Source organism: Chinchilla lanigera, unplaced genomic scaffold (genome assembly GCF_000276665.1).
Source record: "Chinchilla lanigera isolate Chin_1 unplaced genomic scaffold, ChiLan1.0 scaffold00034, whole genome shotgun sequence".
NCBI lineage: Eukaryota > Metazoa > Chordata > Mammalia > Rodentia > Chinchillidae > Chinchilla > Chinchilla lanigera.
The window spans coordinates 16,929,525-16,951,944 of NW_004955435.1; the positions used below are offsets into that span (position 1 = coordinate 16,929,525).

The 22,420-nt window shown below is 39.7% G+C and overlaps 1 protein-coding gene across 1 annotated transcript in view; it reads left to right on the forward strand.

Annotated features, from left to right (window-relative positions):
• The window catches only part of Magi3 (membrane associated guanylate kinase, WW and PDZ domain containing 3), a gene marked incomplete at its 5' end in the record, with an annotated part of 238,408 nt that overhangs the window by 193,927 nt on the left and 22,061 nt on the right, over positions 1-22,420 (forward strand). Inside the window, 7 exon segments of the mRNA XM_005388980.2 lie at positions 2,127-2,315; positions 5,765-6,370; positions 7,569-7,600; positions 9,641-9,797; positions 12,557-12,648; positions 15,264-15,456; positions 17,647-17,835. Of these exon segments, the coding sequence (XP_005389037.1) occupies positions 2,127-2,315; positions 5,765-6,370; positions 7,569-7,600; positions 9,641-9,797; positions 12,557-12,648; positions 15,264-15,456; positions 17,647-17,835 (1,458 nt within the window).

The window sequence follows — 22,420 nt, forward strand, 5'->3', positions numbered from 1 at the left end:
CACATTATTTGCCTACATCCTGAGTGTCAAGTAGGATGGTAGGTATTACCAATATCAGAATCATTTGGGAAATATTTTTTAAATACATGAAGTTTTGATGAGCCTAATCATATATATATAGAAAATGCTGCCCAGGAAGTTCTTATACTTCACTCTCATCCCTCCCTTCTTCCATCTGTCACTAATAACAAGGGATCTGTTTGCTCATATTGCAGTAATCCTGTAGACCTCCCACTTTGTTGCTCATGAGAAAAAATGTTTTTTTGTATGACTACTTTCCTAAAATATAGATCCCTTTCTTAAATTCTGCAAACAATTTGAGCTTAGCAAATATTTTTGAGTACTTACTATATTCCCAGTGCTTTACTAGTCACTGCATATTCAAAGTGATTGAGATTGACAAGTTTTGCCCTCAAAAAGATCACAGTCTAATCTGGGAAGTTGCTGGTTATAATATGTGATAACTGGGCCATTCTAGTACAGTGGGTACATGTGCAAATCTCATCTATTTTAGTTTCCTAAAATCTTTTTGCCTCTATTTTCTCATCTATAAAATAGGAATAATAACAGTACCTACCTCTTGAGGTAGTTATGAGGACTGTGTAAATTAATACATATAAAGTACTTCCAATTGTATCTGACATGTGGTAACTGATAAATGATAACTTTCATTATTATTAGTAGAGCTGTAGTCATCCTTATCTGCTGGAGATACATTTAAAATCCTCAGTGAATGCCTGAAATCATTAATAGTACCAAAATTTCTCCTTTCTCACTGCAACAAAATCCCTGTGAAAAATTAACATAAAGGAGTAAAGCCTAATTGTGGCTCATAGTTTCAGAGGCTTTAGAGATTTCAGTGGGGCCCACAGCCACACCATCTGAATGCGCCCAAGCTCGTCTGATCTCAGAGGCTAAGCAGGGTCAGGCCTGGTTAGTACTTGGATGGGAGATTTCAGTGGATAGTCACATGCCCCATCATTTTGGCCAGTGGTGTGGCAGAACAGCATGGCTGGGAGCATGAGGTAAGCCAGAGCTGTTCCTCACAGTGGCCAGGAATCAAAAAGGAGGACGGGGTCAGTCTCCCCCGTACCCCTTCAAGAGCACACCCCAAGGCTGTGCTTCCTCAGGTAGGCTTACCTCCCGATAGCACCATCCCCTGGAGACCAGATCTTCCCCACCTGAGCTTTGGGAGGGACATTTATATAAGATCCAAACAGTAACAACACCTATGATAAACTTTCACTTCTTCACTTAAAGGAAGCACTTCATGGCTTCTCTTTGGCATCTCTACTTTTGTACTTTCGGGCCATTATTAAGTGAAACAAACATTACCTGAATACCAGCACCATGGTAGCAAAAGAGTTGATCTGATGACCAGACAGCTAGCAGATGACTAGACTAAAACAGCAGTACTATGTACAGCATCGGTAAGTTGGACAAAAGGGTGATTCACGTCCCAAATAGAATGGAGCAGGATGGCACAAGATTTTAACACACTACTCAATACAGCGTGGTATTTCAAGCTAATGAGTTGTGCGTTCCTAGAATTTTCCATTCAAGATTCATTTAAGCTTTTAAATTCCTGTAAACTGTGTTTTATGGATAACTTCAGTTTCACCAAAAGGCTGATACATTTCAGTATTTTGAAAACATCAGTATTAATTTTGAGTTGGCCAAGGAAACCTAACCAACTACTGTTATGTGTGGTACTAAGACATATACCTTTCAATAAAATTATTGAAATGCAAAACAAAGTTTGGACTGCAGTTGACTGCAGTTGATGGAATGACAAAGTTAAGCCAGGCACACGGGTGGGGGAGGTGGGGGACAACTGTAATGGACTGAGGGGTGAGAGAAAGTAAAAACAAAGCAATGAGGAGAGAAGGAGGTGCTTCTCCCTTTCAAAGGACACGAAAGGATGCTATGGAGAAGCGATTCATTAGCTAAGTACTTTTCAGTAATTTAGTTTATGAACTTAAATTCTAACTGTTCTGCATCATCAGACTCTTTCTGGTTTTCTTCCCTTTTAGGGTTTCTTTTGCTTGAGGGTATACAGGTTGGCTTTGTGGGCTGTATTCCTTGTAATTATTTTTGTTCTTAAACCCACTCTTATTTTGGCTCAGATGTGGAAAAATCACACTTTACTCGAGATCCATCCCAACTTAAAGGTGTCCTTGTTCGAGCCTCACTGAAAAAAAGCACAATGGGGTTTGGTTTTACTATTATTGGTGGAGATAGGCCCGACGAGTTCCTGCAGGTGAAAAACGTGCTGAAAGATGGCCCTGCAGCTCAGGATGGGAAAATCGCTCCAGGTAACAAGTGTTTCAGAATTACTAGAGAGTAGTGGTCCTGTAACAAAGATCATAGGAGAGATGCTTTATGTGTGCATGTGTAAAGAGAATAAATTATAACTGCAGAGTCTCTGTATTAAAACAGTTTATCCTTAAAATTAAGTGTATGCTTGCATGAGAAAGGGCCGTTTTTATAATGAAGCAGAAACTATTAGAGAAAACATACTAAATTTATTCATTTTTTAATACTTTATATAATTTTTAGATAATCCCTTGGATGTACAAAACTAAAAATGTATTAACCATCTCAGAAGACCACTTGTCTAATACTCTTTGGTTAGGTGGGGTTCTTTTGGAGCTATCTAATCTTTGGTTATAATCTTTTTTTGAAAAATAGCCCATTATGATATTTATACTGATAACCAATTGTTGTCGTGCCTATAGTTTTTTCCTAAGATTTTTTTGTTTCCTTAGTCTTACTGATTGTAAGTAAAATTTAATGCCTGTGTTAAAAGTATAGGCATAAACATTACTGTTTTTACAAAGTTGTATGAACAGTATATGTGTATATATATATAGTTATATATATATATATATATATATATATACACACACACACACACTCTTCAATATAGTTTACCCAAAATCTTGACTCAGTAATTATTGGATATTTTCATGGCTGACAGTGTTTGTGGGAGCTCAGGGGAGGTTCTGCCCTTCCCTTCCCTCCCCTCCCCTCTGCTCCCCTCCCCTCCCCTCAAAACATTGGATCCTCCTGCCTCAGTCTTCAGAGGAGCAAGGATTATAGGGTTGTCATGATACTTTGTGACACAGATAGTGTTATGTTCAATTAATATATGGATCTCTCGTCTTGCACTTTTCCAATGAGTTGGTAGAAACTTATAACAAGGAAACTTAAAAGTAATCAATAGTTATATTTATAGTATAAATAAAAATTTTTACTATTACTTTATAAAATTAACAATCCCTACAGATTAAAAGAGTCAAACATGCCCATGTTTGTAGCAGCACAATTTGTAATAGCTAAATCTTGGAAACAATCCAGATGTCCATCAACTGAAGAATGGATAAAAAAAGATGTGGGTTTTTTTAATATAATAGAGTACTACTCAGCCATAAAAAGGACAAAATAGAGTCTTTTATAGATAAATGGATACAACTCAAGAACATACTCACAAGTGAAATAAATGAGACCCATAGTGTAAACATTGTATTGTCTCATTAGTATGAAAAAACAAACAAGTAAATAAGATCTGAAATGTACGATAGATATTGTGAACTGGGAAGAAACTGTTCAAAAGAAAAGACAGACTGTGTTGGGGAAAGGGGAAAGGAAGAAAGGAAAAAAAGATATACAAGATAGTTACGATTGCTACACAGCTGGTTTCTCTTAGTTTATTAAAAAGAAAGTTTTCTGCTAATATTGTATAGACAAGATATCATGCCTATCTCTTCTACTCTGAATAACTGCTAGGAAGACAACAACACACAGTATATCAACTATTGTGGCTGTCCTAGTAGCCTGTTTTGAAACTCATTTTCAGTGTTTATCTTTTTTGAAAAGGAAGAAACAGCTAGGATAGGGGAAAGGAGAAAAGAAGTAGGGGAAATATATATATACACACACACATACTAGATGTGTGTATGTGTGTATATATACACACACACAAGACAGCTGGGGTAATTGTGCCACTGATTTCTATATCTATTGGTTTGTTGAAAGGAACAGTTAATGCTTAATTGTTTGATGGATCTTGCATGCCTATGTTGAGTGATCTGAGCAACTACTTTGAAGATAACAATATATATTATAACCACTATTGTAAATTTCCTATCGCCTTGTTTTGAATTCTGTATCATTTTGTTTTCTGTTGTTTTGTTTTTGCCTTTGTGCTTGTCTTTTCTCTTCTTTTTAAAATTAAAAAGAAAAGAGTCAGACATGGAGTGCACATCTGTAATCATAGCATTCTGAGAGGCTGAGGCAGGAAGATTGCTAATTTGAGCCCAGCATGGGCAACTTAGTGACTTAACAAGACCTTGTCCCAAAATAAAAGTAAGGTCTGGCGATGTTGATCATTGTGAAGGTCTTGGATTCAATACAAACAAACAAATACGATTTTTTTTAAATTCTCAGTTCTGACCTTTTTTACATTTTGTCCATGAAACAAATCTCACAGCTATTACATATATACTGTCAGGATTTCACATTATATTTAGATTTGCCTAAAACTATTATCTAATATGCATATCAGTTCAGTGAAAATTTGGGAGCTTTATCAGGGGAGGAAAAGTCAAAAACTTTGCTTCTAGGCGGTCTAGTTTCTACATCTTGGATTGTGAAACAAATTTCCACAGGCTAACTTTTGTTTTTAACACCATTCATACTGACTTTTTTTAAAAGCAAGCCTTCATGCAATCAGAAACAAAACATCTTTATTTGTCAATAATTTTTTAAATAATCATATTCAAAGGAAAGCCATAAATGTATGAGATAACAGAAGACAAATTTTTAAATTCAGTGGTATGCTAAAAAGCCAGTTGATAAATTTGGTGGTAGTAATTCTGCAACCCAACTGCTCATAATACTTCAGAATCAAGAAAGCAAAACCAAATTTTGTAAGGATTAATTTAGCTTACATTCTTTAAGTAATAAATCCATTTTCTTAAATAATAAATTCTGTTGAATTTTTTGTTGATGGTTTCACTTTTTAAAATCTGATTTGTAATGAATTCAAAATCTCTAAGCTGGGCATGGTGATGCATGCCTATAATTCCAGCACTGAGGAGGCTGAGGCAGGAGGATTGACTCAAGTTTGAGGCCAGCCTGGGCTGTAAAGTGAGTTCAAGGCCAACCTGAATTACATAGTGAAACCCTGTCTCAAAAAGACCCCCCCACAAAAAACCAAAACAAAACAAAAAAACCCTCTATAAAATAAGGATGATAAAAGAAAATATATCATAAGGCAACGTTTTTATCTTCAGTTCTACATTTCTTAAACTAGGATGAATTTTTAAGTACATTGCAATCAGTGGCTTCTTAAAATCAAGCAAGTGGTATTTAAGGAGAGCCTTTTAAGTAGCCAGTGAAGTTATTCGCTCCTCTTCTGTATACTAAATATCTACTAAAATGTGCCGAGCTTTGTTTGGCTGCTTAGATGTGACTCAGAATCTGATTAAAAAAATTTTCAGATTTTTTAAATTATTCACTTAAACCTGAGGTTAAAACTTTTTACATCTAAGATAGTTAAAATTTTAGACATTCGTATATATGTTTTAGAGAAATCCTAAGATAGAATGTGTTGGAAATCTTATCTTTCCAGTAGTTAATGATTAGTAAGAGACTTCTAGAATTCAAATTTAGTTGCTAAATGTGGTTTTGCCTTTCTCTCAGCAAAAAAATCAGCTGATTTAGTAGTTTTAATATTTTTAACATGGTTATGTTTTATCAGGTGATGTTATTGTAGACATCAATGGCAACTGTGTCCTTGGTCACACGCATGCAGATGTTGTTCAGATGTTTCAGTTAGTACCTGTAAACCAGTATGTAAACCTCACGTTATGTCGTGGCTATCCACTTCCTGATGACAGTGAAGATCCTGTTGTGGATATTGTTGCTGCTACCCCTGTCATCAATGGACAGTCCTTAACTAAGGGAGAGACTTGCATGACCACTCAGGACTGTAAGCCAGGAGGACTGGTTCTGGAGCAGAATGGAAAAGCAGGACACACCTCTATGAGTGATCACCTCAATGGTCCATCTGATCCAAGCGAGCATAGAGCATCCCTGGCATCGTCAGGCAGCTCCCAGCCCGAACTCGTGACTATCCCTTTGGTTAAGGGCCCTAAAGGCTTTGGCTTTGCAATTGCTGACAGCCCTACTGGACAAAAGGTGAAAATGATATTGGATAGCCAGTGGTGCCAAGGCCTTCAGAAAGGGGATATAATTAAGGAAGTTTACCATCAAAACGTGCAGAATTTAACACATCTCCAAGTGGTAGAAGTGCTGAAGCAGTTTCCAGTGGGTGCGGATGTACCGCTGCTTATCTTAAGAGGAGGTGAGTAACAGCACAACCAGGAAACGTCTTCACGTTCAGGCATTTATGTTTGCTAATTGTCCTTCACTATAGGTCAGAATGTTTTTTCCCAGCAGATTTCACTGGCAGTTAGCGTGCATTTTCCTAAAGTTTCTGTCTGATTGCTTCATGAGAAGTATCTGTGTCAGCACGTTTTAGTTCTCAGTGGTTTCATTTGTGTTCATTATGGATTTCTTTCTCCACTGTATTCTTTTCAAAATCTGATTTACAGCTTTAATGATTAGGGAGAGTCACGGCATTGTGCTACTTCAAATGAAATATATCCTCTTAATTTCATTTTCTCTGTTGATGACAATAATAGAAATTGACCAGTGGTGCTTCATCTGGACCTCTGTAATGTATCAGAAGAGCTTTTGAAAAAGCTGCCGTCTCTGTGGATAAGTGAAGCTTTGGATGGTGTGTTAGCCTGTTCTGCAGAGGCACTCGTGATGGCTTATGCTCATAAAGATTTTATCCTAAGCTCTAGAATCTGCCCAGAAGTGTTAATTAAATCTCACAGTGCTTATGTGAGAGAAATGAAATTTTTGTTTTTCAAAGTCATCAGCTGATATGAACCACTCCCACATACTGTAAATTCATTTCCAAGGACTCTGAAGCTCCATGGTAATAGCCTTCTCAAATCCATGCTGATGAATGACTAGTATTTTAAAGAATGAAATGGAGTCCTTCACTCTTTTATCACTGTGGCTTTTACTTTTCATTTTTGAGGCAGATGAGCTCTCTAATTTGATTGGCAAGTTTTTCATTATTCTCATTTCTTTAAACTGTTTTGGCTTATTCTCTGGGTGATAGGGTAGAATGTGCTTGGTCAGGTAAAAATGGCTTGTATACTCCAGAGTTACCAGGGCTTCAGCGAGTATAACAAATGGACCAGGGTTTGTTGTCTGACGGTTTGATATCAGTTTTGTGCCTTGGTTATGTGATGTAGAGAAGCTGTCAGTTAACCTGTCTATTAAATGGTGATAGCATTTATGCCTGGGGATTGTTGTAAAAATGAAATGCGATATAATATATGTACTGTATAATATCTGGCACACAGGTTTAGATAAATAATTTACTAGCTCAGTAAAAGTTGAAGCTAGTTTTAGCATGAGCAGTAGCAGTATTTATGATCTGAAAATGCTTACTGTGTTTTAAAATTTGGCTCATTTTTTTTAAGGTCCTCCTTCACCGACTAAAACTGGCAAACTGGTGAGTATTACAGTGGTCCTCGGATGCTTCTTCCCCACACACGAGGAGGTGCTGCATCGAGTCCGTAGAGCAGCCTGCCATGTGGTGGTGCTGATGCTGGGAGGAGCTGGAGGCAAGCTGCCCTCCAGTGGGCCAGAGCCTCGGGGGAGCAGTAGAAAAGCCCCTTGTTTGGGGTGTGCTTGCAGAGTTAAGTCTTGCTGCTGAAAGTAGTAGAATCCCAAACTGCCACTAATCATGTCCTCTAAATAGTAAAATCTGACACGTTGAAGAACTCACTTAGGGTTCTTTTACTTTGTGTTTAGAGAAACATGGTGATAAGTAACTGAACGTTCTCAGAGAGTAAACTATTGCATCTCCTTGCTAGTACCCAAAGTCACGATATGGTAGCTGCGAGTAACTTCCTGGGGATTATAAATGCCTGCATTTAGATGACCTTCTTATATGTAGAACTAAGCAGAATTTTCTAAAATAATTGTGGCTTTCTGAGCTAAATTTGCTCATATCAAAGTGATATACTGTCAGACCTTTGACAGTGCCCCCTTTGGCTCCTTCTGAACAACTAAGTAGCCTATTTAAGATTTTTGTAAAGAAAAAGAACTTTAAAATGAGAGTACCAAATAGTGCTCTTGTGGAAGAAGCTGTAGGTTCACATTCCTGACTAAATAGCTATAATTACGTGAATATGAATATACAATTATATTTTAAAATCCTAATTTTCCTTAAAGTCGTTCATCTCAAAATTGATAGCTTCCCATAAGCACAAACCATACACTATTAAAGGGAGGACTGCCCAGCTTGAATGCATTAATCCCTTCCAGCCCATCGAGTAGGAACCCTCTGCAAAGTCGCTGCTGTTTGGAAGGAAGAAACACTCAACCTCAGCCCTTTTCCAGACTGTTTGTACCATTAGGTCAGCTGTGGACAGAAATTGCTTTTGTGCATTTAGTTCAAATTGCTCTGCACTTTTCTACTTTTCTGTGCTTCCCCGAGCAGTCATTGTTATCTTTGTACCACCGTGTTTAGTTCATAATAGACGCTCTGGCAGCTGCAGTGACCCTGCTGCTTCATGTTGGACAGAAGGCTCTGGTGACCTCAAAGTGCTCTGACAGAATCCTAGGACATGCAGGAAGGGGAGAGGGCTGCCCTTACTTTTCCTGCCATTTGCCTGAGTCTGGGTGGGTGAGGGGGTTCTGCGACACAACGCTTTATAGGAGCTGCCCCCACTTTAGAGGGGCTGACTCCTGGCCCCCAGGCGTTGGTGCCCTTGTGATCTAGTCAGTATTAATTGTTGCAGGTGTCTATAATCTTCTTGTTCTAACAAAAATGCAGAATAAGCTGACCTCAAAATCATTTTAGGTGAATTATTAGATTTCATTTTTTAATTTATTATTAAAGAAACCATTTTGCTTCAGTATTCTTTTGGGAACGTTCAATCTGTGTAGGAAAGGTATCCAAATATGCTAGTCTGCTTCCTTTCTCAGAATGGTTGTCTGGCGAGGGGTATTTTCCCTCCATGTATTTGGAATGACCAAGCAGGGTTTTAGTGTCATCTTTATAAACTAAATTAGAGTTAACACTCCCTCTCCTATTTCCCTAAAAAGAATGTATTGTCTTATACATTTTCATTGGGTATTAAATTCAGTGAGCTGGAAAGGAGTATCAAAATTTTGTGGAAGTATTTTCTGAGTCTTCTTGTTTTACTTAGAAATGCCATTGTATCATATTCCTCTTTATGGTATCTCAAAGTCAATTTGTATCTTGGTGGTAGGGTAAAGGATGAGATTGCTTAAAGATAGGACTAAGTGAGGCCCTTCAGTTGACACCGTTATAAACTTCGTTCTAATTCAAGTTAAATACTATGATTTAAACAGACACACAAGCCTAGGAAAGCGAGTTCCTGCCAGACTACCAACCGGCTGTGGTTGTGACCCTGCCATCTGTTCAGCTGTACTCGGCCAACACATCTAGTTCAGGCAACAGTTTATGAATTAATCAACCATCTTATTTTTAAAAAGTACTAAAGGCCCTTTTCCATTTCAGAAAACAGACAAAAAGGAAAATTCAGGAAGTTTGGAGACTGTAAATGAGCCCATCCCCCAGCCTATGCCTTTTCCACCCAGCATTATCAGGTCAGGATCCCCGAAATTGGATCCTTCTGAGGTCTACCTGAAATCTAAGACTTTATATGAAGATAAACGTAAGTAGTTGTAGAATGTTTTAGGAGAGCATGTAATTAGATAAATTTAGGCTTCTTCTTAAACTGGTGTCTTCCCATCTTTCAAAACCATACTGAGAATTTATTCCTTCATTCCCATTTCAGTATATATGACTGGGCTTCTACCATGTGTATGCAGTGTTCACACATCCATTTTTTTCAAAACTGTGTAGTAAGCGCCAGCTGTCTCCAAGATAGCCTATTAGGTAATTGGAATACAGAGATAAATTGGTTATATAGGCCTTGCATCCAGAAATATTATTCAATCTAAATGGAAAAAGCTAATGTATAATCAAATAAGTGTACAGATAAATACACGTAAACCTTCTGCTGTGGTGATGAAGTGGATAAATTAGGACCCCAAGCAGTCTTGTTAGCCTTGTCAGTGTGAATAGCAGGAAGTGTCAGGTAAAGTGTCATACAGGAAGTAAAGTTTGAGCCAAACCCTCAAGAAGGAAGAGGTGTCTGAGGCAGACAAAGGCAGAGGACAGAAGGGACACATTTGCACATTGGTCCTGCTGTGGCTGGCATCTGCATGTAGCTCAGTTTGAGCTTGGGAAGGGAAGGGGGCAAGGAGAGTAGAAACACCTGTGGAGGGCTGGACGGCTGGAGTTGGTCACATAGTGATAGGGAGCCATGGAATTGTTTTAACTGTAGGGAAAAGATTACTGGGCTTGTGTTTTAGAAAGGTTTCTGTGGGGACTGGGGATTTAGCTCAGTGGCACAGCGCCTGCCTGGCGAGCGCAAGGTCATGAGTTCGATTACCGGTACCAGAAATAAACAAACAAACAAAAAAAAAGAAAAAGAAAGGTTTCCATGGCAGGGTAAGGATAGATCGCAGAGGGATACACAAAGTGGAGGGGAAGCCAGAGCTCTCTTCTTCCTTGGAGAAGTCCAGCTGAGAAGAGGAAAGGGAACTCACAAGGCAGAAATCCATTTTTCTACTTATTTATCTACTAAAGGTAAATCTTTATCAATGTAAAGTTGCAAATTTAAATAGGTCTAGTTTAAAAAATTTTTGTTAGAGGATAAATCTGTATCTACTTTGGAAAAGACATACAAAACATAATATTTAATTGACCTTACACTTATTTAAGTAGTTGCAGATCTTTATCTTGCTATCTGGAGGCTATATTTAGAAAAATGAAAACCAACTGTAAGCATAGCAAAGCAATAATTTAAGTTATTGTAACTAGGTACAGTCCCTTTCTTAGACTTCCCATTCATAGCTTGATAAATTCTTAATACTGATATAAACTCTGCAGTTCTATTGGGCCTCACTCATAAAACAAGTTTGACTCAGACTCCTCTAATTTCTAAGCTTCTGTGATCCACCCCCACCCCACCCCAACTGCTGGGGATTGAACCCAGAGCATGGTGCATGCTAAACATGGGCTCTCCACTGAGCCCGTAAAGTTCTATGATTCTAGTAGGAAATGTTCATCAAAAGAGATTTCACTTTCTTTCTTTGTTTCTTTTTTTTGAGATAGGGTGTCACTGTGCAGTCCGAGTGGACTCAAACTCTGCTACCTCGATCTTCTGAATGCTGGGATGGCAGGCCTGTGCCACCATACCTGCCTGTCATTCTGTATATAGTTACTTGACAGTTTCTCTCTTTTTCTTTTCTACCTGTATATAATACTAACATTTTCTTAGAGATCAGATCTTAGTCATAAAATAGATTTTCCTGACTTAATTCTCTGATGAATATAGCCTGCTGGAAATCAAACTGGATTTAAATCTCAACTGCACCGTTTACTATGTGACATTAAGCAAGTTACTTAAGCCCATAGTTTTTCTACCTGGAAGTTAGGGCCAATAAGAAGTGTTAGCCCTTAGTTGGTTTTCCTTTAAAATACTACTAGAGCTGGGCATGGTAGCACATGCCTGCAGTCCCAGCACTCCAGAGGCTCAGGCAGGAGGATAACAAGTTCCAGAGTAGCATGGGCTCATGAAAAGTTCAAGGCGAACCTACACAGCATAACAAGATCCTGATCCCACCTCCTTAAAAAAAAAAAAAGAAAAAATATACTGTATATATGCACACGTGTGTATATGTAAGTATATATACATATATGGGTGTACATATATTGTTTTGTAAAATTAGGCTAAGTAAGTAGTTCATATGAAATGCTTTTTTCATATATTAGCTTAAGAGTGGAAATAAAAGCAGGGCACAGTGGTGCACACCTGTAATCCCAGCTACTTGGGAGGCTGAGGCAGGAGGATCACAAATTCAAGGTCAGCTTGGGCAATTTAGCAATACTTGTCACAAAATCAAAAGGCCTGGAAATGTAGTTGAACACTCCCTGGAATCAATCTCTAGCACTGAAAAGTAAAGGGAGAATAAAAATAAGGTATTTTTTTTCCTAGGATTTGAAGTACTATATCTTACTCAAATATTAACTTAGATCATTTTTATCTCTCAAATATCAAATTCATTGGATAATTGTAGATTTAATGTAAAATCAATTGGCCAGCTTTAGAGGTTAGTGGCAGTGTAATACTGAGACCATGGAAGTATTCCTAAACGATATCGATACAGTTTACCTATATAAAAACATTTATAGTTGAATTTATAGTGTGTTATGTTCTTGTATAAATTTTCACATATCAAAAAGTTCTAAGATTATAGTTTATTGAATTGCTCTTTTTTTAGTATTCTACTAAATGTTGAAATTTGTTTTATTTTTACCTTTTTAAAATAAATCAAAACATTTACATTTTCTGGTTTTCCTTAGCACCAAACACCAAAGACCTTGACGTATTTCTTCGGAAACAGGAATCAGGATTTGGCTTCAGGGTTCTAGGAGGAGATGGACCTGACCAATCTGTAAGTACAAGTACTTCTGCTGTTCATGTTAAAATTCACGAATGGTGATATTTTGGTTTTGTTTCCTGAGTTTTGTATTTAAGTGTTTTTTTTTTTTCTTAACAGTTTTTATTAATATGAGGTAGAACCACATTTCTGTGAGTGTCGTAGTCCCTTATTAACATGGTATGCCTTGGCTAAAATATGTATGTAAAAATCGAACCTGTCAGCTATAAGTCGGACAGTGATTATTTACTTCTCCACATAAAGAAAGAAAGCTGTTTAGGGCTGGAGGGTGTAGTTCAGTGGTAGAGCACTTGCCTGGCACAGATGAGGCCTTGAGATCAATCCCTAGAAAAAACCTGTTTTAATTTTTAATTTTCCTTTGCCTTTGTTAAACAGACTCTAAGATGTTTTTCTTCTCTAAGAAACCTGTGACCCAGTGCCCTGTTCCCGTAATCACTCTCTCTTCTGAATGCTCCTAGGCCGTTGCCGTGAGCCAGGGGTATTATTTCACCTGGTCTTATTAATGACTTGATATATTCATGCTTTCCTTTGCTTGTGCTTTCTTTGTTATTTATTTATTTATTGGTACTAGGAATCGAACTCAGGACCTTGTGCTTGTCAGGCAGGTGTTGTGCCACTGAGCTATATCCCCGGCCCCTTTGTCTGTCATTTCATGTGTTAGCTATAAAACTAAAGGAATATAAAATAATTAATATTTCTAACCAGAAGGTGTAAAGGTTACATTTGCAAAGCTTTTTCTCTGTTTGTATTTTGTTTGGTTATTTTGTTGGGAAGTTTTTGGTGTTTTGAGATGGGGTCTTGCTATGCAGGCCAAAATGGCCTTGAATTATCTTTGAAGCCCAGGCTGGCCTTGGGCTTCCTTTTTTTTTTTTTTCCTGGTACTGGGAATCGAACTCTCGACCTCACACTTGCCAGGCAGGCGCTGTGCCACTGAGCTAAATCCCCAGCCCATTTTGTTTGTTTGTTTTTTGTTTTTTTTTTGTTTTTTTTATAATACTGCTATTTGTTTTTTGTTTTTGTTTTTCTTCCAGTACCAGGAATCGAACTCACGACCTTGTGCTTGCCAGGCAGGTGCTTTGCCCCTGAGCTAAATCCCCAGCCCTCCTTGGGCTTCTTGTCTGGGAAGAAGAGTGCTGGGATTACAGGTGTGCACCACCACACCCAGCTACCAATCATTTAAAGCCTGGAATTTTGTTTATGTACAATTCCTATAGAAAGATAGAGAACAAATAAACTCTAATAGGTTTTGTTTTTAAGTTTTATCCTTGCTGAATGACAAGTAATGTGCTTTGTAGAATTTAAGAATACACTTATATTTTCTTCTGTATAGTATGAAAAAAAACTGCATTATTATTCTTGAGAGTTAGGTGAATAACAGTAAGCTTTAAAATGACAGCTCTCAGGGGCTGTGGCTCACACCTGTAATCTACAGAGGCAGGAAATTATAAATTTATGTCAGGTGCGGCGGCTCACCCCTGTAATCGCAGCACTCAAAGGCTGAGGCAGGAGGATTACCACAAGTTCAAGGCCAACCTGGGCTACATAATGAGTTCAAAGCCAGCCTGAACTACATAGCAAGACTCTGTGTCCAAAAAAAAAAAAAAATTTAAAGCCAAATTTGGCAATTTTGAAAGACCATGTCTCAAAACAGAAAAAGGGCTGGAATGTAGCTCAGAGTACAGCATTGGCTAGAATGCTACAGGCCTTGGGTTCAACCTCTAGTACCACAAAAAGGAAAAAAAAGTGACAGGTTTCTTTCTGTTTTTGAACAGATTGTTTGATTTATATGGTACAGATGTGTTCTAGTCCTATCGGTTGCAATTGCAATGAGCATTAAGGACACGTGAAGCTTAGGCAGACGGCCCTGTATAGGGCAAATGTAAGATACTTTGTGACTGTATATATATTTTCTTTCCTCCTTTGTTGATATTTGTAGTGTTCATTTAGACATTTTAAGAATTTATTTTAACTTGGGAGCAGCCTTTCTCTTTTAAATGTCAGATTTTAGTAGTTTTGAAAGCAGCCTACATACCAGGATTGCCTGATTATGGGCTTTTAATTGCTAGTAAGCAGAAAGAACCAAATCTGTTCTACTAGATGCAAGTGAACTGCAGGCCACCCTGTTCCCTTGAGATTTGGGAACACCAACTGTTTATTGTGTATACTAAACTTGTACTGCTAGCACATTGGATGGTAAAATCATAAAAATGATCCCAGTTGCTGTGAACTATGTGTAGAAAATCTTTCCTGAGGCCATTGAACAATTTTTTTTTTTAAACTTTTAGTAGCTACACAGAATTACATTTTCTGAGTTTGTTTTGCTGTAGTGTAGCGATGGAGATCATGGTGGTACTTTTAAATTATTGTACTTTCTTCTTGGTACTCAACCCTGAGGATCTAGAAGAATTACATAATGCAGTATGGTTATCCAGAGTGCCATGTTTGAGCATGGGCACTTCCTAAGGTATCACCTTTCTGAAGTGTGCCAGTTTTCATAGATGAACCTCAGAAATCTGTTGATCTGCACAGTGGTGAATCAGGAAGCTTTTTACTCTTCAGCTGATCTTAGTAGACTATACAGACCAGTCTTCACATGTTTATCTTACCAGATCTACATCGGGGCCATTATCCCCCTGGGAGCAGCTGAGAAGGATGGTCGGCTGCGTGCAGCTGATGAACTGATGTGCATCGATGGAATTCCTGTTAAGGGGAAATCACACAAACAAGTCTTGGACCTGATGACCACTGCTGCTCGAAATGGCCACGTGTTACTAACTGTCAGAAGGAAGATCTTCTATGGAGGTAGAGACAGTCCCCTTTCTATGTGGTTTCACAGGGTATTTTATTGTTTATTAGTGTTTCAGATTACCCATTTGGCATAACCTAGGGCCCTCTTGCTGAAGGCCACAAAAGGTCAAAGGGATGCAGAAATAATATTACTATCAAAAATAAGTAAATATTGGGCTCTATATTAAGGTTATATTATTATATTGATAAAATCTTACCAATATGGTATTTTGAGAGTATAAGTTTAAATCTTTTTTTTTTTTTTTTAAACAAATGCAGCTAGGCTGGTATAGCTCAGTAATAGTATTCTTGCCTATCATGCATGCCAAGCCCTGGGTTCTATCCCCAGCACTAGAAAAAAACAAAAAATATAGATGCATGTATAGTTACTAAGCCATACCAAGCTATCCCACTAGCTAAATATCAAAATATTTTGAATCCTGACGAAATCCCAGATATTCAAAAAAGTGGAATGCTTCTACTTGAAAAGTTTCAGTATAACATTTATTGAGTACTCACTATGTCTCAGATGTGTGGATTATTAATGCCTCAAAACACTGTGCTGGGGGCTGGGGACATAGCTCAGAGGCATAAGCGCCTGCCTGGCAAGCACAAGATCCTGAGTTCGACTCCTGGTACCAAAGGGGAAAAAAAAACCACTGTGCTGTAAATATTGTCCCAATCTAGTTCTACAGCGCCTTGCAGAAGGGTTGGGAGACATAGTCAGTAAGTAGTAGGAACAGGATTGAAATTTACAGTTTAATTGCAGAGCCCTGGCTCTAAACCACAATAGGATATGATCATCTCGTAGTTTTCTTATCAGTAGCTTTGTTGATGTTAACTAGGATTTTTTTTTTTTTTTGGTTTTTCTCTTGTACCGGGAACCGAACTCACGACCTTGCGCTTGCCAGGCAGGCGCTTTTGCCGCTGAGCTAAATCCCCAGCTCCTTAACTAGGATTTTTATGTGAATTTTTCCCACTTTAAAAATGCTAACTCAGACATGAGGGCTGTCTGGCTGCGGACCCACTGCTCTGGCTGGCTAGGCGGCTGTCCCCTTCCTCCCTCAGCACTCCACAGGCGTCACTAGGACCATTTCCCAGTCAAGGGTATAGGAGTAGCTGCGCTTCCCTGCTAGAACCTCCAGACAAGCGCTCACAAATGATCACTCGCTAACACAAGAACGCACTGTTGCCCCAGCTTAGTTGTGCCGGAGTCAGAGCATAACTGCATTCAGTACAAACGTGAAAGACAGGGACCGGAAAAAGCACCATGAAATTCCATACTTTAGTATTGTTGGAGACATTTTAGCTATTTCATTCTAACCTTGCATTGTGCAAAATAAATCTTTTACTTTTCAGTAATGATTAAATCGTAGTGGCATCTGAAACGTATTCTTATGATCATATAAATTTTGGGGAAAAAGAGTGTTTTTATACAGCTGCTGTGTGTTGGGATCGTTAATGATGTCTGACCACATTATCACACAAGATTAGCCTTTTTAAAAAGTCGATTAGATCTCAGTATCATTCTTAAATTGTGATGTCCTCCTTGAACAGCTACAAAAGGTGTAGGTTAACCGCCCGCTTGCCCGGATTGCGTATGACCTGCTCTGCCCAGGAGACCCTGCCGTGCGTGCGTATGGCTTGTCATGTGTCCCAGCCAGTGGGAGAGGCAAGGCTGAAACAGCTAACGATGAACCTCCCCGGTCTCCTCAGTCAGGGAGCTTTAATTGCAAAACACATCGCAGAGGACAAATCCCGTGCAGGTGGCAGACTGTTCGAATCTCCTCACTTCCCAGGCATCAAGAAACAGCAGTCACTGGACTAAATTACATTTACAGTTCATCTAGAAAGGAAGTTTACTCAGTATCTATTTTTCTCATTATCTGTTTTTCTTAGATTATTGACAAGGTTATAAACCATGACAGAACTAAAACTATTTCAGGAATGATTTTTTAATATCAAATTTTAAAGTGAGAGAACATAGGTCACGCGTGACTTTCCAGTTGTACCCTTAGGTACTATATTTAGAAGCCAGGTGGACTGCTGCTGCCTGCATCTGCACTCATTATACCCAAAGAGCTCACGGGGGTGGGGGGTGCTTTTCTATTCTGTGTGTTATTAGAAAAGAAACTTTCCTTGAGAGCCTAGCACAAAAAACTTACAGTTTTCAAAAAATATCAAAACTGATCGTGTTTATCCCAGAAAAACAACCTGAGGAGGACAGCTCTCAAGCCTTCATTTCAACACAGAATGGATCCCCCCGCCTGAGCCGAGCAGAGGTGCCCACCAGGCCCGCTCCCCAGGAGGCCTACGATGTTGTCTTGCAACGGAAAGAAAATGAAGGATTTGGTTTTGTCATCCTCACTTCCAAAAGCAAACCACCTCCAGGAGGTAAGGGCCGCTGTATCCTGTGATCTCTCCCTGCCAGGCCCATGTGTTTGGGCTTCCCAGTGATGCTTAGGAAATTAAAGACTTAGCTTTTAAAGAATAGTGAATATTTTCCTTTTTTTCAGTTAGGTAGTCTGAATCATACCTTCCAAGCTGCAGGTTTATCTGTCACCTCAGATTCTATGAAATATGTCTCGGTAACTCAGTTTGCATCCAGATTATACTGAGACAGCATGATGGATTTAGTGAAAAATATAACGCTGAATTTTTTTAAGTTTTGGGATACAGACTTTTTAAATTAGGAGAAATTGTGGACGTAGAAATAAATAATAGAAGTAACTGAGAAGAAGCAAAACAGATTGCCAGAAAACATAAATATATCTTAAATAATTCTTTCATGTTATTAAAAAAACAATTGCTATATTCCACCTATAAAGTACCCTTGTTTTATTGAAAAGTAAAATTTTGTCACAGCCTTTACAACTTAATGCAAATATCCTGAGCCCTTTAGCAGAGTATCCGCCTCTGGGAAGGATGAAGGTATACGTACATTCATCAGTTTCGTCACTGAAGGAGGAAGTAGCATCCAGTAAGTTCAGGGTCATTATATAATTCAGCAGATTCAATGTTGGCTTTTTTTTTTTTTTTTTGAGACAGGGTCCTGCTCCTTGCTCCGTAGTTCAGGTGGATCTTGAATTCACTATATAGCCCAGGCTGGCCTCGAACTCACAGTGATCTTCTTGCCTCAGCCTCCTAAGTGCTGGGATTACAGTCTCACACCATCACACATGGCTCTGTGTCGATTTTGATGTTGCTGAGAAATGCTCTTTAAATATAATTATAAAATCAGTTGAATATAGGATGAAAACAGAACATTGCTATTTACGGACATGCTTGTTTGATAACTTTATTTTTAGATATCAAATGTTAAAAATCTTTTACCACAGTGAAATATTCTGTAGCTTTTGCCATTGGATTTGAATTTATCTTGGGTACTTAGATCCTTTTAAACTGATGGTTACTAAAACCTTAGTAAGAAAAGAAAACATTTTCAGGAAAGTGTTGTGAAGCAAACCAATTTACAGAAATCTTGCTAAAATTAATGCAAAGTGTAAAGGAAGAAATTCTGTCACATGGGTGAGTTATTGCTATAGTATCAGGTCACTGCTCACTGATACTAGTTTCCATTTTCCAAAAGCAGTTGCTATGGTAACACTTGGAACTGGAACTGTCACTGATTCTGTGAGGATGATTACGTGGCCTGTGTCAGAGAAATGAAAGGAAAGCAGCTTGTAGGTGGTTTCACGTTGTATTGCAGGAAATCATCTTTCCAGAAACAACCATGTAGAATAATCATATGTCATTCTAATATCAGACAATAATCCCCGGCATTCACATTAACAAAAGGAATACTCCTGGGTTCAATTATCCTGTGTGTGATAGGTGAGAATCACGTTTTATATTGAAGATATTCCCTCTCTAGCACTGCAAAGATTAGGGGCAAAGAGTCTAACATTCACCATAACACTAAGCAATATAGAGGAATTCAGTGAAATGTTGTACTACTTAAATATGTTTAAACATTTTCATACTTGTTTGTATTTAAAATCTGAAAATATTCTTTTGTTCATTTAAATAGCTTTTCACTGTTTTGACAGTTGTCTGTGTACCGATGTTCAGTCTCTGAATAACGCAGTGTCATTAAGCTAGGCATGGTGGTGTATACCTGTAATCCCAGCACTCTGAGAGGCTGAGGCAGGAAGATTGTAAGTTCTGACCCAGCCTGGGTGACTTAGTGAGACTGTTTCTAACAGGTAGGTAGATGGATGGATGAATGGATAGGGCTGGGGATGTAGGTCAGTGCAAAGGCCCTGGGTTCAATTTCCAGTTATCATGCCTATACGAAAAGATCATGTCACTAAGTATCGGGTTTTATAATCAGACAAACTTGGAGCTGAGTGCTGTGTGTGTCTTTGGATGGCAGTCTGGTCTTGGGCCAAGTTCCTTCCACTGCAAGAGCGCAGTCTTCTCTGTGCAGTATGGAAGAAGGTAATATGGCTGTGCTCATGGAGTGCCGCGTTCAGGCGAGCAAACCCTGTTAGAGAGACGAGTGAAGACGTGAGAGACAGAGAACATCTTTGTCAAGGAGCCAGGGCACTGCACAGGAAGGGCGGAAGCCCCGTACTGACTGAAACCCTGGTGTATTGAAGAACGGCAAAGGGATACTGTTCTGCTGAGCACAGACATTTGTGTTAGGTAGCAGGCAGGCAGGCAGGCTTGGTGACATTTTAGCCAAATTTTTAACCTTTATCCTATTGTCCCATAGGGAGCCCCCTTGCTTTCCCCATAGGGTCCGTCTCTGCTGCAGCTGGCAAAGCATCCTGTCTTCAAGACGTTTTGGCTCCTCAGAATTAGCAGTCTTCCTCCCTAGTCAGCCCGAGCAGGCACTGACCCCTTGGGTGCCGCAAGGACCTCCACAGTGGAGTGTGAGGCTTACAGGAGATAATCCCTGAAGCCTGTAGCCAGGCCTTCAGTACCCATTAGCTGCTGCCATCGTGATTGTCGTCTTTATTTAGAGAATGGCTCCTCGCTCTTGACCAGTGTTTGTGCTTTGTTTGTTTTGGTTTTGTTTTGACATAACATAACATGACACCTCCCCCAAACTAGAGGCTGACCTCAAATTTATGGGCTTATAAGATCCTCCTGCCTCAGCCTCAAAAAGCTGGAAATACAGGCACACACCAACATGCCTGACAGCCATCTTTTTTAAAGAAACTTTAAAGTTTATTAATACTTGATAATGAGACGGGAAAGAAAACCCAGTTAACATGTAAAATTGAAACAGCACCTAAAGTGTGGCAGAAAAACGAATGTTTGCAGCTCATTAATTATCAGCTTCAATGGTAAATTAGGCTCATCTTGTTATTAAATTTTATATAAAGTACTTGAGATTCTCTAGCATGGGGAAAAGCAGAACTGGCAGCTTTGCTGAAATGCTGTTTAATAATCTCACGAAACGCTGAGTCCTCAAGTATTCCTCCTAGAGCGCTATTTGTCCGTTCAGCCAGGGGCGTCCTGCAGTCAGGGAGAGGAACGGCTTCTGCCCCCAGAGCTGAGCCGTTGCTGCCACCTCTGTCAGCAAAGATGGCGCGGCACAACGCAGTGGGAAGGCAGGAAGCCTGTCACGGCGCGTCCTTCCTTCTGGGCCTTGTCGCAGAGCTCCGCTTGGAATACATTACTTCTTCCTCTTCTAAGTACCGTGTTTCCTGGTGATGTATGTGTCAGAAACAGTTCCTAGTGTCTCTGGCACCAGTTCTCAAATTCTGAGGTTCTGCACTGGTGTTGCGGTCCGGACCCGCACCCTCACCGTGGGCCTCGGCGCCGAATGAGCACGGCACTTAACAAGGCCGCTCTGAAGGTGAAAAGGACGCGCTGGTTTTCGCATTGCTAGTGCCTCCGAGCTTTTAGTGTCACTCTCATCATACGGTTTCCAGTTCTGGTTGCAGAGATTTCTTTGAGAAGGGAATATCTCCAGCTACTGTCCTTTCATGTCGTGAAAGGAAATGTTGGCGAGCATAAGGTGATCTCAGCGGTGGAGCAAGCCTGGCTGTGGCCATTGGAGGCCAGAGACGAATGAAAACGCGGAAGGTGGCTTATGGCGAGTGACAAGGCAGGGCCTCAGGCTGTCCCGTAGCTGCGAGCACTCAGAGGAGGCCTTGAAAAACTTCCAGGTCCTCTAGACGGTCCTGTACCTAGAAGGCCGTTACTTTTCAGCTGGTCTGTTGTAAGTCTGAGCTGCCCGGGTGGTACTGCCGTGCGCAGTGCCGAGAGAGGAACAGCGTGGCTGCCTTCACTGGCCTCACCGGACAGCTGGCGCTTTAGGGAGTTGTGCCCGCCACTTTCCAGTGGCGAGGGGGGGCGGCAGAGGCTGCAGGTGTTAACCCTGCTTGGTGCTTTCCACGCCTAAGCAGACCCGTCGGTGTGCCAGGCGGCTGCTCTGGGGATCTCGGTGTGTGTAAATCTTTTTGAAGGAGGAGAATATCTACAGCCATGACTTAGGGAGACTGGAGGGAAAGTGTGGTACTCACCACCGTGGGGCACTGCTCTGCCACACAGAAGAATGAACGAGTCACGGGTAGGAAAATGGATGTCCCTTGAGAACATAACGTTAAGTGGAATAAATCAGACACACAAGCTTAAAAAACACAATTTCTCTTATATGAGAAACCAAAAATATAAAAAAGGACAAAATAAAAGATACTAGGGGATAGGGAGATCGATCTTTTGCAGAAGGGGAGGGGATGAATGACGGGTTATGTGTTACGTACATAGTAGTAAAAAAAAAATTAAAAATCACCTCAGGGCCACTGTGAGAGTCATCCCATGTTTCTGAAATGCCACCTGCTGTGCTGTCAGGAAGTCAGCTCAGAACGCCTGGCCCAGGACGTGGCCCGTGTTGCGTTGGGATTTTTATTCACTCTATTTGCAAGGAAAATGGAGTCCTAAGTACTTAGTATAATTCAGAGCTAAAAGGTTCTTGTTTCCAACATTAGCTTTCTCTATTTTAAGGTTAAAATTTCCACTGTAT